Source organism: Somniosus microcephalus, unplaced genomic scaffold (genome assembly GCF_052327205.1).
Source record: "Somniosus microcephalus isolate GS21.2 unplaced genomic scaffold, FLI_Smic_1.0 unresolved_chr1, whole genome shotgun sequence".
Classification (NCBI taxonomy): Eukaryota; Metazoa; Chordata; class Chondrichthyes; order Squaliformes; family Somniosidae; genus Somniosus; species Somniosus microcephalus.
Window position 1 is genome coordinate 153,238,018 of NW_028225179.1, and position 18,093 is coordinate 153,256,110.

Below are 18,093 nucleotides of genomic sequence, written 5' to 3' on the forward strand. Positions count from 1 at the left end.
ATGCTTCTGCCCAATCACCCAACCTGTCCAAATCATACTGGAGTTTCTCGGTATCCTCCTCACAGCACACACGCCCACCCAGCTTTGTGTCATCTGCAAACTTGGAGATATTACATCTAGTTCCCTCGGCTAGATCATTTATATATATTGTGAATAGCTGGGGTCCCAGGACCGATCCCTGCGGTACCCCATTAGTCACTGCCTGCCACTCGGAAAAAGAGCCGTTTATTCCAACTCTTTGCTTCCTGTCTGCCAACCAATTCTCTATCCAAGTCAGTACCTTGCCCCCAATCCCATGTGCCTTAACTTTACACGCTAATCTCTTATGCGGGACCTTATCAAAAGCCTTCTGAAAGTCCAAATACACCACATCCACTGGTTCTCCCTTATCTATTCTACCAGTTACATCCTCAAAAAATTCCAGTAGATTAGTCAAGCACGATTTACCTTTTGTAAATCCATGTTGACTTTGTCCGATCCTGTCACTGTTTTCCAAGTGCTCTGCTATTACATCTTTTATAAGAGGCAGCAGAGGCAAGATGGGCTGAGTGGCCTTCTCCTGTGCTGTACGATTCGATGAGTCTATAATTGGTGATAGTATCACATTCACTTGGAGGTCCCTCAGCTTTGGTTCTTGCGAGCCTGCATGTAATCACTCTGAGCTTCTGCAAGTGTGGTGTGTCACCACAGGGAGATGGTGGACACACTACACCAGACACACACAAACTCTGCTGAGGTAGATTTCTCAGTACTTTGGCTTGGAGATGCTTCAGCACACAGTGACAGGCTTCCATGTGTCGGACACCCATTTGGCCACAAGTAAACTACCACAAAACCAAGGCTGGGTGAATGAAAAGAGAGCTGGCTTGAGGTTAGTCAACGTTGCTCAGTATGTAGAACTTAGCTTTGCCATCAAACTGAAATAAAAACAGAAAATGCTGGAGAAACTCAGCAGGTCAGGCAACATCTGTGAAGAGAGAAACAGAGTTAACGTTTCAGGTCGATGACCTTTCATCAGAACTGGAAAAAACCAGGAAATGGAACAGCCTTCTAGACTCAAGATAGAGTTCAACAATTTCAGATCATAACCCTGGCCCCTATCATATATATATATTTTATCCACACCTTTTTTTTGGCCTTCTGTTCTCTCCCACATGGCAGCTGTCTTTCATTCTGCCAGTGCAATTTACACTTCATCTCGAGCCATCCTTTGTTTCTTAACCTGTCCCATTACCATCTCCTCTCGCCTTGAATATCTCTTAATGTCTCTTAATCTCTCCGCCTTCAGTCCTATCACAGACCTTCCCTTTTGTTTGTTCATCCCCTCCCCCATTTCCCAGCCCCTACACTTGCTTAAAAATCTGTTCCATTTCCTGCTTTTTTCCAGTTCTGACGAAGGGTCTTCGACCTGAAACGTTAACTCTGTTTCTCTCTCCACAGATGCTGCCGGACCTGCTGAGTTTCTTCAGCATTTTCTTGTTTTTATTTCAGATTTCCAGCATCTGCAGTATTTTCTTTTTGCCATTAAACTGGTTGATTTAGGCATCTGCCCCCTTGTGGTAGAGTCAGACAGAACTGGAGGTTCGATGCCTCGTCGATCTCAGATGGGGAAGGAATGCGCTGGGGGCCGAGGGGGCGGGGAGCAGGGGGGTAAAGTTGCTAAAACTGGCCTTAGTCTTCCTAAAAGGGGCAGGGAAAAAACAAGCCAAGGGTTTCATTTCTCAGCGCTGCGTAGCGGATCCTCTTGAAAATGATATGTGGCTGTGGACGTCGGGTTGGGGACAGGATTGAGCCCAGCTTTGAGAATGTTGCCTGGTCAAACAACCTTACTGGCACTTAGGGGGGTACTTTTAACCTAACTCTCTGGGCCGGAATCCCATGGGATCAGGTGGAACGCTGGTTATTCACTTGGGTAGGAAGAATAGAATATTTTTTAAATGGTGAGAAACTACTAAATGTTGGTGTTTAGAGAGATTTGGGTGTCCTCATGCAAGAAACACAGAAAGCTAGCATGCAGGTACAGCAAGCAATAAGGAAGGCAAATGGCATGTCGGCCTTTATTACAAGGGGGTTGGAGTATTAGAGTAAGGAAGTCTTACTACAATTGTACAGGGCCTTGGTGAGACCACACCTGGAGTACTGTGCACAGTTTTGGTCTCCTTATCTAAGGAAGGATATACCTGCCTTGGAGGCGGTGCAACGAAGGTTCACTAGATTGATTCCTGGGATGAGAGGGCTGTCCTATGAGGAGAGATTGTGTAGAATGGGCCGATACTCTCTGGAGTTTAGAAGAATGAGAGGTGATCTGATTGAAACATACAAGATTCTGAAGGGGATTGACAGGGTAGATGCTGAGAGGTTGTTTCCCCTGGCTGGAGTGTCCAGAACTAGGGGGCATAGTCTCAGGATAAGGGGTCGGCCATTTAAGACTGAGATGAGGAGAAATTTCTTCACTCAGAGGGTTGTGAATCTTTGGAATTCTCTGTCCGAAAGGGCTGTGGATGCTGAATCGTTGAGTATATTCATGGTTGAAATACACAGAGTTTTGGACTCGAGGGGAATCAAGGGATTTGGGGATAGTGCAGGAAAGTGGAGTTGAGGTCGATGATCAGCCATGATCGTATTGAATGGCGAAGCAGGCTCGAGGGGCCGCACGGCCGACTCCTGCTCCTATTTCTTATGCTCTTATGTTTACACCCCGCCTGATATTACTGTCCACCGACTTTGATGGAGGTCTTGTCCTTATCACTATCCTGTTGCATTGTTCTGTGTTAGCTCAGCAACCTTTCTTTCCTATCTATGCTCTTCTTGAACTCAGACTCTACTTCAGGAGAGTGCCATTGTGCTCAAAGGTTAGGATCTGCCAGCCGGCAGCTTAAACCAATTCTGATCTACTCGTGCGGTTTAACCAGAATTGCTGCAGTGTTGATGTTCTTCGTGGGCTAACTGTTTCATTGCCGGCTCTCCAGGTTCAAAGCGTGCGGTGGAATGCGGCGCGCACGGGACTTTCAGCTCCTCCACCTGTGGCTGCGTTTGCGAGGAGGGATGGAGCGGCCCCGCTTGTTCTGACGCCAGCTGCCCCGCGGACTGCCACCCCGGCCAGGGAGACTGTGTGGCCGGGCGCTGCGTGTGCCATGAGGGTTTCACGGGGGAAGACTGCGGCGAGGAGATCTGCCCCGACGACTGCAACGACCAGGGCCGCTGCATCGACGAGAAGTGCGTCTGCTTCCCCGGGTACACGGGCCACGGCTGCACCGAGGAGACCTGCCCGGACGACTGCAAGGACCACGGGAGGTGCATCGAGGGGGCCTGCGTCTGCGACAGGGGCTACTCCGGGCCGGACTGCGGGGTCGAAGGTTGCCCGGCCGACTGCAACGGTCAAGGGCGCTGCGTCAAAGGGAAGTGCGTCTGCGGGAAAGGGTTCACTGGGCCTGACTGCGGAGTGAAGGCTTGTCCCCAGAACTGTAACGACCGGGGCCAGTGCGCCAGCGGCAAGTGCGTCTGCAACCCAGGCTTTTCCGGGCCTGCTTGTAGTGTCCAAGCCTGCCCCAATAACTGCAGTCAGCGGGGCCAGTGCGTCAACGGCAAGTGCGTCTGCAAAGAAGGGTATTCGGGACCCAAGTGCGGCGTCCAGGACTGCCTGAACAACTGTAACAGTCGGGGCCGCTGCGTGGATGGGAAGTGCATCTGCAAGGATGGGTTCGCAGGCGATGATTGCTCAGTCGGTAAGGCGCCCTTAATTGGCTCTTTCTTTCTTGTCGAGCTGCTGATCGCGATGGGGAAATGGCTGAGGCTCAATCCGAAGCTGATGGTGCACGAGTCGCCCACCAGTGACACTCGCCTGTGCGGGTTTGGACAGGTTGCGCCGGATTCAGTCGGAGGCAGTAACATGCCTTGTGTCCACCTGGGCGGATCGGGTGACTAGATGGCGCAGGAGGCCAAGGCACTGTCCTTTCACCGCTTAAACCTTGCCTTGAATCCAGCCCAGACTTAACCAGTGAACGTGTGACGTCAGCCGTGGCGCAGTGGGTATCTGAAGGTTCTGAGTTCAAGTCCCACTCCAGGGACTTGTAACACAAAATCACTCCAGTGCAGTACTGAGGGAGCGCCGCACTGTCGGAGGTGCCGTCTCTCAGATCAGACGTTAAACCGAGACCCCGTCTGCTCTCAGGTGGACGTAAAAGCTCCCATGGCACTATTGTGAAGAGGAGCAGGGGAGTTATCCCCGGTGTCCTGGCCAATATTTATCCCTCGACCAACATCACATAAAACAGATTATCTGGTCATTATCACATTGCTGTTTGTGGGAGCTTGCTGTGCGCAAATTGGCTGCCGCGTTTCCTACATTACAACAGTGACTGAACTTCAAAAGTAGTTCATTGGCTGTAAAGCGCTTTGGGATGTCCTGAGTTCATGACAGGCGCAATAGAAATGAAAAGGGTGAAAATTGGGTAGCACCCCTTTGGGGCACTACCTTTGCCAGGGCGCTAATTTTAGCGCCCTGAAAAAGTTAGCGACCCCCGTGGCCGATTTTCCCAGGTAGCGCCATGAGAGGGAGGATGGGCGCTACTGGAAGCTCTTCGCGTCCCTCTTGGGGCGCTGCAAGCCAATATCGCGGCACGTCGCACCTCAGTACTGCAGGCCTTCCTCCCCTTATTAAAGGGGAAGGGCCTGGCGCAGCGCATCCCGGCGCCCAGATGAGCCACCAGGGATCGGGAGTGCCGGGCTCACGGAGAGCAGCCGGCACCCCGCAGCGGGTGGGGGGGGCTTCACGGGGGCCGGGGACAGCAACGGGGGCAGGTGCTGGCAGGCGACCGGCAACCAAAATGGCCGCCCGCCACCTCCCCTTTATCTAGCGCCGCCCCGGCCGCAGGTAGGCCCCCCTGACCCCGGCGGACATAGCGTCTGGTGGTAAGTCAGGGGGCGCCACCCAATATTACAGCCGGGGTGCGAGTGGGGCGCTGCATACGGCGATGACATCATCGCCGGCGGCTCAGCGCCGCGCGCGCTAACGGTAGGCACCGGCGCTAACGGTAGGCACCGGCGCTAACCTCTCGCTGAATTTCGCGGGAGGCATTAGTGGCGCCACGCCCAGGCACTAGTTGACTGGCGCCCCGTTAGCGCCCTTTCCCACAGGACAGAAATACTATTAAACTGGCACAAAATTGGCCCTTTCACTCACAGAGACCTTGAGTATGGCTGGCGTGGGAAACGGATGTGTAACATTGCTGAGGTACTGGGTAGTTGCCAGAAGTTGGGGCAGAGTACAGGGAGCTTTACTCTACGCCTAGCCTGTGCTGTACCTGACCCAGAAGCGCTTGATCCTGAAATGTTGTTTTTTTATTCGATTATGGGATTGTGGGCATCGCTGGAAAGGCCAGCATTTATTGCCCATCACTAATTGCCCTTGAGAAGGTGGTGGTGAGTCGCCTTCTTGAACTGCTGCAGTCCGTGTGTTGAAGGTACTCCCGCAGTGCTGTTAGTTAGGGAGTTCCAAAATGGTGGATTTTGACCCAGTGACGATGAAGGATCAGCGATATACTTCTAAACCAGGATGGTGTTTGACTTGGAGGGGAACTTGGAGGTGGTGATGTTTCCATGCACCTGCTGCCCTTGTCCTTCTAGGTGGAAGAGGTCCTGGGCTTGGGAGGTGCTGCCGAAGAAGCCTTGGCGAGTTGCTGCAGTGCATCTTGTAGATGGTACACACTGCAGCCACGGTACGCCGGTGGTGAAGGGAGTGAATGTTTAAGGTGGTGGATGAGGTGCCAATCAAGTGGGCTGCTTTGTCCTGGATGGTGTCGAGCTTCTTGAATGGAAAAGTGTTCCATATTCCAGCACCAAGATCGCCTTCTGATAAACACATAATTCACCAATACCCAAGAGACTCTGGGGGGAAAGAATTGGGTTGGTTTGCGCCTCTCGTAAGCGCCCCTGGTGGGGGGGGGTTGCTAAGGCGGCACTGATTCCCCTAGTGCCCGGGCGCGGCACCGCAAACACCTCCCGTGAAATTTAACGTGAGGTTAGCACCGGCGGTAGCGCTGCACGGTGCTGCACCGTCGGCGATGACATCATCGCCGTGCGTAGCGCCCCGTTCGCGCCCCGGCTGACTGCCAGCCCCTGCCCCCTTTCCCTTTTGTATTCCGGGTGCCGGCCGTAATCGTTCAGCCCGGCGCTCCTCATGAGTGCCGGGCTGTTTCCTCGGCATCCCGCTCCCCGGTGGTCCGGCAGGGCCCCGGTGCATGCAGCGCTAGGCCCCTCCCCTTTAATCAGGGGAGGATGCCTGCAATGACGCGGTGCTACATGACGCCGAGCGTGGCGCTGTTGCACGTAGCAGCGCGAAATTCAGTAGTAGCACCCCCCAGCAGGAGGTGGAGCGCTTTCCAGTAGCACCCCGCCTCCTGCTTGGGGCGCTACTACTGAATTTACGGCGGGGGGGGGTGGGTGGGGGCGCTAACTTTTTCGGGGTGCTAAAATTACCGCCCCGGCGACGCTAGCGCCCCAAAATGGGCACCACCCAATTTTTCCCCGTGTCTCTGACCTGTTCTCTGGCTCACTAGGGTTTGAGTTGAATCTCCCATTGGTTCCCCTGCTCTCCGAGCTCGGAGTCCTATATCCATCAGAGGTTTAAAATTCAGCCCTTAGACCCCATTCAGTTCAGTTAAGTAAAACACAGTGACGTAAGAAAACTACTAGGCACGTGGTCTAAGCGTTAAACAAAGCTTTAATCAACTGTTTTACAACATGGAGATCTAGCTGTGTCCTTCACTAGTTCCTGTTAAGAATGTCCTGTGCAAGCTGGGCCTGTGTCCGAGTATTTATACTCTCCCTGGACAGCGCCACCCGCAGGCCGCTCAGTATTATTTCATAAGTCTTTCTTTCATGAATGACTGATTCATGTCACACAGTATAAACAAGTATAACCGAAGCAGTAAGATTCTGAACAAAGAGATCTAGGGGTACAGGCACATAGGTCCTCAATGGTGGGAGGCAAGTGTGAAGGCCCATTAAGCGCGTCCGTTGCGAATGTTGCACAGTGCGATCCCAAACTATCAAAAGCCCCAAAATCACAGGCCTGGAAATTGGTCTCGGGCGGTATGGGATCAGATCGGCCGCCCGTTAAACGCAGCACCTGATGCCGCGATGGGGCTGACTGTCGGGCGCGGCGTGTAACTAGCGGCTGATCCGGCAACGCCCGTTCTGCCCCACCGCCCGAGGCCGAATTCCCCTCCCATGGTGCCTGGTTGAAGTGGCTGCCCCGGGAGGAGCTCACTTGGCCCTGAGATGCCGTAACACAGCCTCTCATTCAAGATAGTTCTTCGGGGAATAAGCTGGAGCAGGTTATTAAGAGAGAGAGAGAGAGGGGGCCACTGTCTGCCTTGGCTCTCTACAGTTACTTGGAAAGAAGGACCCTATTTAGATTGGACGGAGGGGTGGGGGAAAGAAAAAACTCTTCCAAAAAAACATGCCCTGTTTGTTGACAGTCCAACTTGACTCGGGATGAAAGCAGCGGCAAGTACCTTGACATCCCGTTGATGAATGCCTCCCTTATTTTTCGCCGCCTAGAAGCCATTTTAGCTGCGATGCTTATTTGAAATGGAAACGTGAGCAACGGGGGAGTGGGGAGGCGGGGGGGTGGGGAAGGAAGGCCCAGAGTAATTATCGATGGTTAGGCTCCAGCCCTTTCATAAGCTCAGACCTGCGACGTCAGGCATTCTCCCATCAAAGGGCCTTATAGGCTGCCGGTGGCCTTCACTGAAAAGATGCCAAGGCGGAACAAGAAAGATTGACTTGCATTTCTATAGCGCCTTCCACGACCACCGGATGTCCCAAAGCACTTTACAGCCAATGAAGTACTTTTGAAGTGTAGTCACTGTTGTAATGTAGGAAACGCGGCAGCCAATTTGCGCACAGCAAGCTCCCACAAACAGCAATGTGACAATGACCAGATAATCTGTTTTAGTGATGTTGGTTGAGGGATAAATATTGGCCCCAGGACACTGGGGAGAACTCCCCCTGCTCTTCTTCAAATAGTGAGATCTTTTACGTCCACCTGAGAGAGCAGACGGGGCCTCGGTTTAACGTCTCATCCGAAAGACAGCATCTCCGACGGTGCAGCACTCCCACAGCACTACACTAGAGTGTCAGCCTAGATTTATGTGCTCAAGTCCCTGGAGTGGGTTCGATCTGGTTTGTGTTGGTCGTGTCGGGGGCGGGGAGGGTGGGGGAGCGGATTGGCAGGCTGCCCCCGTGCATCTGGGGGTCGGGGGGTGGGTGGGGAGGAGTGAAACATCTGACATTAACGCCGCATCCTGATTTAATACACCGGGACCAGCCAAGCATAAGGGAAAGACAAGTGCAGTAAAAGTGAAAGAGGGATTGTCTTGTGCCTGTGGCGGGCGGGAAGGTATAAAGTCAATGAATGAATGCAGCCATTCCGAGAGCATTCTGCACAGTGAGCCCTGCTATAGAGCGTGACTCGAAGTGGCCCGAGCTTGATGGAGTTTCCACCATCGCCCTGCTGGAATCCTTCGAAAAGGGTCTCGTTTTTTCTGTTAAAAAGGCAGTTGGTTTTAAGAGGCGTTTTAGTTGACTTTAAGCTGTGGTTTTCTTCTGCTAATTTTAACACTTGTCCCTCAACCAACATCTGCTAGAACAGACGATCTGGCCACCGTCACTGACATGAATCAGTCATTCATGAAAGAAAGGCTTATGAAATAATACTGAGCGGCCTGCGGGTGGCGCTGTCCAGGGAGAGTATAAATACTCGGGCACGGGCCCAGCTTGCGCAGGACATTCTTAACAGGAACTAGTGAAGGACACAACTAGACCTCCATGTTGTAAAACAGTTGATTAAAGCTTTGTTTAACGCTTAGACCAAGTGCCTAGTAGTTTTCTTACGTCAGTCACATTGCGTGTTTGTGGGATCTTGCTGTGCACAAATTGGCTGCCGCGTTTTCCCGACATGACAACCGTTTCGTTGCGCTTCAAAAAAAAAGAGTAGCATTTCACTGGCTGTAAAGTACGTCGGGACGTCCCGAGCTCGTGAAAGGCGCTGTAGAAATGCAGGGTGTTTCTCTAAAGGCAGTGAGCGCAGCCCAGTGCTGTGGGCACCGAGTCTGCCCTTGAGTGAGCGCAGAGGGGCAGGGGCTCCTCCGCAGAGAGGGAATGACCAGGCACCCCATAATCCCATTGTTACGGCGATCCTGAGGGAGATCTGGGAGAAGCCCTTTGCCCTGGCGTCTCCACCCCGGATAATCTGACCTCAAACCCTGATGATAAATCAACTGCCGCCCTTCAGGAAAGCCAGATGCCAGTGTTAAATCTGTGAGTTGTTCAAGTAATTAATACTCAGACTTAATCAGTAACAATAAAACAGGTCTTTACTGGTTGGAGGTAGGGACTATACGTAGGTCTTTACTTCATGCCCACAGGCGGGAACTGAGGGGAGATCAGTACCCACAGTACTATTTATACCCCTATGGCCAGGAGTGGTACTGCGTATCACTACGCCCAACAAGTAGTGCAGTCCTGTCCATAGGTTCAAAGTAGCACACATATTACATACACAACATTCCTCCCTTCCTAGCTTTACAGTCATCTCCCCATTTAACATAACGTAATAACATATATACATATATAACTTCAGGTTTACATAACAGAATAACATAGATACATAGATAACTTCATGTCAAAAACAGATCACAGATTCAGTCTCTGCGGAAAACAGTTCACAGATTCAATCTCTGTGGTGGAGTCGGTTCACGTTGCTAGAGTGACTCATTCAATAGTCCTTCCATGGATTTAACAGTTTGAACTTCCGAACTGAATTGGCTCCGTTCGGAGGGACCACGTGTGTGATCTGGTAGAGGTAATAATGGTCCAGATGGGTCATCTTCTGTTTCGACTTTTCCTTTTCTGCTTCTTGGAGACTCTCTGGGCTCCACTGTCAGCTGCATGCGCAGTTCCTCCTTCTCTCCCTCCTTTTTCCGTAGTAGAGCCACCTTCTCCCGATGTTCCGTAGACTTTCGGTGCTCCTCCATGATTTCTGTATGGTGGGAGTCGAAGTTACAAGTTGGGCAGGACAGGACATAGTAATATTCGGTGTCGTCCTGATCTAGGCCAGCGAGAGGGTCTTCTATTTCCTCCATACCCAGCTGGGCATTAGCCAGCTTTTGTTCCAAGTCCAGACATCTTTCCTGAAGAGACTTCTTCATGCGTACCTCTTCATCCAGCTTTTTCTGGGCTTTCAGCGAGTCGTTTACTAATGACCTCATTTGAGATTTTACTACTTCAACTTCTTTTGGAGATTGATTGATCGGACTATTCAATCCCTCTACCGGAGCAGCTGTTTCAGCGGTCTGTTGTTCTACGTTGACGTGAGTCAGCGTACTTTTGGCATCCAAGGGCTGCTCTGTTGCAGTCATCTCAGTCTGTGTTGCCACCTCAGCTCTTCCAATAACCTTTGAGAGCTCCGAACCCCTTTCGTTTGAATATTGAAGTTCGTGTTCAAGTTTTTCCCATTTCAGAGTCCTGTCCTTCAGCATATGCAGGAGTTGGCTGACCGTTAACTCCTCTGACATCAGACGTTTTGTGTGCTCCTGCTCCATTTTCTCCATCAGCTGCTTCTGTTGTCTTTCCAGATTCTCCAACTCTATATCAAAGAACTCTTTCGTTGCATTCAACTCTTGCTCACAACGGCGAAGCATTTGTTCTAATTGCTGTTGTAGTTTGAAATGGAGTTGAGTTCGAGCCCGGTGTCCCTCAGAAATGGGCACATCAGTAGACTTGCCAGACTCAGAATCCACAGTTAAACTATGTTGTTGTTGCTCAGTGGAATTCTGTGCTGAAACTTTGTCTTTTGCACCTGAGTTGGGCTTACCATCATCCGTTCCAGAGTCTGGGCCGACTATCTTCACCGAGTTCTCACTCGTTATTGTTTGTAGGAAATGCCAGTCCATATTCATTTTCCTAATCCACTCCCGTCCTAGTAGTGGAGAACCTCCTTCAGATATCACATATAAGTCCATTATTTGACTGTCTTCGCCCTTGTGGACCACTGCAACCTCTATTTTCCCGATGGGGTACACTCTTTGCCCCGTGTATGTTTTCAATATAATCCCCGTATCCTGTAGGGGAATATGTTGGAATAACTTTCCGTAATCTTTCTTATTTATGACCGTCAATGCCGATCCAGTGTCCAATTCCAGTTTTACTTGGACTCCTTCTACCTGAAGAGTGACCCAATTTGTCTGGAGGTCTGCACCCTTACCAGCGTTGAGTACTCTTAAGCTAGCCAGTTCATTACAGCTTAAGCTAGCCAGTTCATTACTGCTAGCGTCTGAATCGGACTCCTGTTCGGTCACCTTGTGTACCTTTGCGTATTTTCCTTGCGGTGACTTCTTGTTGCTGGTCTTCTTCCCTGACCTGCATACTCTAGCTATATGTCCAAGCCTACCACAAGTTCTACATTCTTGGTTTTTAAACCAACACTGGTTCTGATCATGCGTTGTCTTTCCACAACGATAACATTTGCCAGAACTCACACCCAATTTGTGTGCACTGAGCTCCGGTGACCGTAGCTGCATTACTGCCGTGCCTCTCGCTGCGGCTTCGTGTGCTGCTGCCATAGTGACCGCCTTCTCAAGCGTCAGCTCATTCTCCTCTAGCAGTCGCTTTTGTGTATCCTGTTTAAATAAACCACACACAAATTTGTCTCGAAGTGCCTCTGTCAGTCCCGTTCCAAACTGGCAATATTTCGCTAATTTACGCAATTCCAGCAAATAATCAGCATTGCTTTCATGCTGTAGCTGCCTTCTGTCGTAAAATTTAAATCGTTCCGCTAGCATCAGCGGCGTGGGGTTTAGATGATCTTTCAGGACAGTAACAATCTCATCGAACGTCTTATCCGCCGGTTCATCTGGTGATAGCAGGTGTTTCAATTGCCCGTATGTCTTCGCACCCATTAAATTTAATAATGTTAGAGCTTTATCTTGGTCACGAATTTTATTGGCCTTACAATAATTTTTTACTCTTTCAACATATATGGCCCAATCTTCGAGGTCACTATCAAAGGTGCTAATATTCCCGTGTTTAGGCATTGTAGATTTGCAATTTCTCAGGTTTTATTTTGTTTACTTGTTATCAAAGATGGCGGCTTCCCGCTCTTGCCGTCGTCCTCCGCCCACAAAATGGCGGTTTTCCCGTGCTTGGCAGTCTTCACCCGTCCCCCAACGCCGTCTCCCTTCAGCCCCCGAGTGCGGCCCTTATCTTCGCCGCGATCGCCCGAGTGCGGCCCTTATCAGCGGATGCGATCGCTGGATCGCGAAGCGGCTCTCGGCTCTTATCAGGAGATGCGATCGCTCCGTTGAAACGCCTCCCGCTCGAAGCGGCTCTCGCGCCCTATTCCTCCAGCTCCCCCAGCCCCGTTCGTGCGGCCAACGCGGTCGACTGCCTGTCGCGTCGCTGCCCGGCTCAGACAACGGCTTACCCACCACCAAGCTGGAGAAGAAGCTGACGGTCGCCGATGGAGGCTCCGAGGTCAGGATGTCTTCCAGTGGGGTGGAGAGGGTGGAAACCTCTCTGCAACGTCCTGGCTGTGGACGAAGCTGCCGTGGAGTGACTGCCGCAGGGTCCGAATCATCCTCGTCGCCAGTGTTAAATCTGTGAGTTGTTCAAGTAATTAATACTCAGACTTAATCAGTAAGAATAAAACAGGTCTTACTGGTTGGAGGTAGGGACTATACGTAGGTCTTTACTTCATGCCCACAGGCGGGAACTGAGGGGATCAGTACCCACAGTACTATTTATACCCCTATGGCCAGGAGTGGTACTGCGTATCACTACGCCCAACAAGTAGTGCAGTCCTGTCCATAGGTTCAAAGTAGCACACATATTACATACACAACAGCCAGCACGTTTGGTGGACTTGTACAGCTGGCATCCATTATTTGCACATGTGCGCCGTTTTCGTCTGGTCCAGTTCCGTAAGGTCACCTCAGGCTAAGCTGTCTATACAACTATTCATCTCCGGCGCTGCTCCATCTCTCGAATTCCACACTTCCTTATTGAACCCTGGCAGCTGTTCACGTGAGGCAATCTGACGCTTCGAAATGTATCGTTTAAAGGATGTTCCTGTCAGGAATTTCTGTCTTGCAGTTGTCCAACGGGCAGTTAATGGACGAACTCACACATGGAAGGTGTTGCAATTGAATTGTGTTTAAACAGTGTGTCCGCTAACTCAGCGTGAGCAATGCCACAGGAGATCCACTAGCACTCTATAATAATACACAGGTCTCCGCACTCCTGGCCAGCCTCCCACAGTCCCACCCTCCGTAAACTTGAGCTCATTCAAAACTTTGCTGCCTAACCCGTACTAAGCCCCGTTCGCCCATCTCCCCTTGCTCGCTGACCTACATTGGCTCCCGGTTAAGCAGCGCCTCGATTTCAAAATTCTCACCCTTGTTTCAAATCCCCCCATGGCCTCGCCCCTCCCTATCTCTCTAATCTCCTCCAGCCCCACAACCCCCCCGAGATATCTACGCTCCTCCAATTCTGCCCTCTTGAGCATCCCTGATTATAATCACTCAACCATTGGTGGCCGTGCTTCTGTTGCCTAGGCCCTAAGCTCTGGAATTCCTAAACCTCTCCGCCTCTCTACCTTTCTTTCCTCCTTTAAGACCGCTCCTTAAAACCTACCTCTGTTGACCAAGCTTTTGGTCACCTGCCTTAATATCTCCTTATGTGGCTCGGTGTCAAATTTTGTTGAGAGCGCGCCTGTGAAACGCCTCAGGACGTTTCTACTACGTTAAAGGCGCTATATAAATACAAGTTGTTTACCTGATATAATGCCTCAAGCACCGTAATACAGTGTATCTTGTGACAGGAGATCCACTCGTGATGTGATATAATAATATATTGTACATCACACAGCACAATATAATGCAGTGTGTCCTCTAATTCAACCAGGAGTGATGCCACGGGAGGTCTGTTGGTTTTATATATCACGCATCACATGGTATAACTCCACTCTCGTCATAAAGCATTGCGTCCTCCAATCAACTGTGAGAAATTCAATGGGGGGGGCGGGTGGGAACGGCGATTAATTAGTATTAAACAGGCCGTCTTGTGTTACGTGGTACAACACCACTGTTATAAACATGAACAAAGGCTGGTGTTGCCAGCCCTGCTTTGCCACGAGACGTCACTGGCATATTTAGCCAGCCGACCCTCTTGTCGTACGGAATGGGGCGATAAAGGCCATTCAGGGCGAGCAGGTCCACATCTCCCCCCCCTCTCTGTGCCCAGGTTAGCTCTTGGCTTCTGCGATGTTTTAAAGCCTCTCCCCTTCCTGTTGCAGAAATCCCAGCTCCCACCGGGCTCCGCCTGAAGAAGATTCTGGAAACCAAGGCGACGGTGGAGTGGCAACTGCCGCGGGTTCGAGTCGATGCCTGGGTGATCACCTTCCGACCCTTGGTAAAAGGACAACTGTCTTAGAAACATAGAAACATAGAAGATAGGAGCAGGAGTAGGCCATTCGGCCCCTCGAGCCTGCTCCGCCATTTAATGCGATCATGTCTGATCATCCAAATTCAGCACCCGGTCCCTGCTTTCTCCCCATACCCCTTGATCCCTTTAGCCTTAAGAAATATATCCAACTCCTTCTTGGAGTGGAGGTTGTGGGGGGAGGGGCGAGGTAGAAGGGGGGAGTCATTGAAACATCCCCGGGTCCGTCATCCCGACTAAAGCACCAGGGACGCACCACAGCGAACCTCGGAGTCAGCAAACATGGGCCGGTGGAGTTTCCCCAATTTAAATCATTCTGCCAGGAATCCGACAAGTGCACCTCAGGTGCCCAGCATTGCGGAGGGTATGGCTATTGAGGCACTGGGAAGCTGATCCAGGTGCACTGGTGCCAGTTGCTCTGGAAGAATACTTTGGCAAATCCTTAGGTCTCCAGGCCTGAGCTCCCAGGTGTGCCCGACTTCTGCCAGCTGGCAAGCTGGCACACCACTGCCCATTTGGTGTACCAGCTGCCTCCAGGGTTGAGAAACTCCCAGCCTGGAGTCCCCTCCCCTCCAGTCTCCCCCCACCCCCCACCCACTCCCTCCCCTCCCCCAGCCATGACACCTCTGACTTGCCTGACCTTGAACGTGGCAGATGGAGGAACTGCCCTGAACCAGGCTCCGTGGGAGCTGCCCGAGGACCTGACATTTAACCCATGGGCCTCCTGCCCAACTCACGGTGCACAGTTCTGGTCTCCTTACCTAAGGAAGGATATACTTGCCATAGAGGGAGTGCAACGCAGGTTCACCAGACTGGTTCCTGGGATGAGGGGGATTGTCCTCTGAGCAGAGATTGAGTAAACTAGGCCTATTTTAGGAGAATGAGAGGTGATCTCATTGAAACATCTAAAATTCTTACAGGACTTGACAGGGTAGATGCAGGGAGGATGTTTCCCCTGGCTGGGGAGTCTAGAACCAGGGGTCACAGTCTCAGAATAAGGGGTCGGCCATTTAGGACTGAGATGAGGAGAAATTTCTTCACTCAGAGGGTGGTGAATCTTTGTAATTCTCTTCCCCAGAGGACTGTGGAGGCTCAGTCGCTGAGTATATTTAAGACAGAGATCGATAGATTTTTGGATATTAAGGGAATCAAGGGATATGGGGATAGTGCAGGAAAGTGGAGATGGGGTAGAAGATCAGCCCCTCAGCATCTACCCTGTCAATCCCCCTCAGAATCTTATATGAATGAGATCACCTCTCATTCTTCCAAACGCCAGAGAGTATAGGCCCAATCTACTCAATCTCTCCTCATAGGACAGTCCTACTCTAAAGAGAACAATCCTAGCCTCTCTTGGGTCTTCAGGGGTCTTGTGCCCTCTTCAGATTTCGATTCTGCCCCCTCGGGTTTGCTGCAGAGAGTGTCTTAATGCGGGCCACTGGATACTAGGGGGACCCACTTTCGGAGAAGGGGGGGTGGGCAACAGTCCCAGAGGAAGACCCAGCGTGTGGAGTGCAGCGCAGGATTCAGTGCAAGGAGGACCATGTTAGCTGGCAGAGTACAGGGACCGGCTGCTGAGACTCGAGGTCCTCCGCTCTGGGTTTGCTGGAGTTTGAGCCGTTTGGTGAGGGAGAATCTCCCGTTCCTCTCAACAGAAAGAGGAGAACGGCAAGTTGACCAATCGCGTGACTGGCTCCAAGACCTCCTTCCAACAAACAGGCCTGGCTTCGGGGCAAGAGTACGAGGTGACCCTGCGAGCTGAGCAGGACAAGAAGCTCGGACCGGCTGTTTCGGGAACCCTTACAACACGTAAGTGCTCTTCAGAACTCAACTTGTATCTTAGCTGAATTGTCTTCATAGACGGCCAGGAATGTTCGGTTGCCAGCCACTGGAATGGCCTTTCCCGCCCGATATACCACACGTCCGATAGTCAGTTCTATTGGAGTCACTGAAACTGAAGATGGGGCGGGCGGTATGACAGGTGACCGGCTGTTTTGTTTCCCTGCCCTTGTCCAATTTCACCGACCCCCCCCCCACCCGCCCCCGTTACCTTAGCTTTTCCGTCACGTCAACAGTTGGGTAAACGTGTTCCCCTCGTCTGCTCACGGAGCATGATGTGTTGGTTGACAAATCGCCCCCAAAACTCATTGACAAGCCAGTTGGCCAGTTATGGGAACAGGTTGGCTCTGATGCTGATATAACAGAGGTGGGTCTTTGTGAATCTACACACACACATTTATATAAAATGAGAGATTTGAGTCTGTCACACTTCAGAGTGTCAAACCATTAGAGAGGAAAAGAAAAACAGTCATTTCATGCTGGTTTCGTCTGAACTGGAGCCAGGAATTTACAAGCAACCTGCCAATCTAAAAACTTTCCTCACGAATTAACCTCGAATTGACCTAAGCAGCAATTAACCTCTAATTGACCTAAGCAGCAATTAACCTCTAATTGACCTAAGCAGCAATTAACCTCTAACGTTTAAAAAATTTATTCATGGGATGTGGGCATCACTGGCAAGGCCAACATTTATTGTCCATCCCTAATTGCCCTTGAGAAGGTGGTGGTGAACCGCCTTCTTGAACCGCTGCAGTCCGTGTGGTGAAGGTACTCCCACAGTGCTGTTAGGGAGGGAGTGCCAGGATTTTGACCCAGTGACGATGAAGGATCGGCGATATACTTCTAAGTCAGGATGGTGTGTGACTTGGAGGTGGTGGTGTTCCCATGTGCCTGCTGCCCTTGTCCTTCTAGGTGGTAGAGGTCGTGGGTTTGGGAGGTGCTGTCGAAGAAGCCTTGGCGAGTTGCTGCAGTGCATCTTGTAGATGGTACACACTGCAGCCACGGTATGCTGGTGGTGGAGGGAGTGATGTTTAAGGTGTCGAGCTTCTTGAGTGTTGTTGGAGCTGCACTCATCCAGGAAGTGGAGAGTATTCCATCACACTCCTGACCTGTGCCTTGTAGATGGTGGGAAAGCTTTTGGGAGTCAGCAGGTGAGACACTCGCCGCAGAATACCCAGCCTGTGACCTGCTCTTGTTGCCACAGTATTTATGTGGCTGGTCCAGTTAAGTTTCTGGTCAAAGTAACTGGGCTCAGTTGTGCCTGGGTTGGGACATGTTGCATGCGAGCAACAGATAATACGGCCTGCGTCCCACGGTGTGACACTAAGACTGCGAGCTACGCCACGGGTGGTGAGGAATGGAGCGGTTGCTCCGTCAGGTAGGCGCGAGTTCACCAGCCGGGTGTTTTGAAAGCGCCAGTGGTCTCTCTGTCGCGCGGTCCTCGGCCGAGACGGCGGCCCCGCTGACTAACCGCCTGTTCTTGGCCGCAGTGATCGACGGCCCCCGGAACCTGCGCGTGGTCTCGGCGACGAACTCCACCATTGAGCTGGGCTGGAAGAGGCCCCTGGCATCCATCGACCGCTACCACCTGAACTACTCCTCGGCCACGGGCAAGCGGAGCCAGGCGGTGGTGCCTCCCGGAGACAGCAGCGCCGTGCTGACCGGCCTGGAAGCTGGAGTGGAGCACACCATCTCTCTGGTGGGGGAGCGTGGCGGGCACCAGAGCAAGGCCATAGCCACCAAAGGAACAACCGG

At 51.6% G+C, this 18,093-nt stretch overlaps 1 protein-coding gene across 1 annotated transcript in view; it reads left to right on the forward strand.

The window, feature by feature from the left end:
- The window catches only part of LOC147096268 (tenascin-X-like), a 442,953-nt gene that overhangs the window by 188,161 nt on the left and 236,699 nt on the right, over positions 1-18,093 (forward strand). Inside the window, 4 exon segments of the mRNA XM_085975125.1 lie at positions 2,970-3,725; positions 14,357-14,472; positions 16,155-16,308; positions 17,829-18,092. Coding sequence (XP_085831251.1) covers positions 2,970-3,725; positions 14,357-14,472; positions 16,155-16,308; positions 17,829-18,092 — 1,290 coding nt within the window.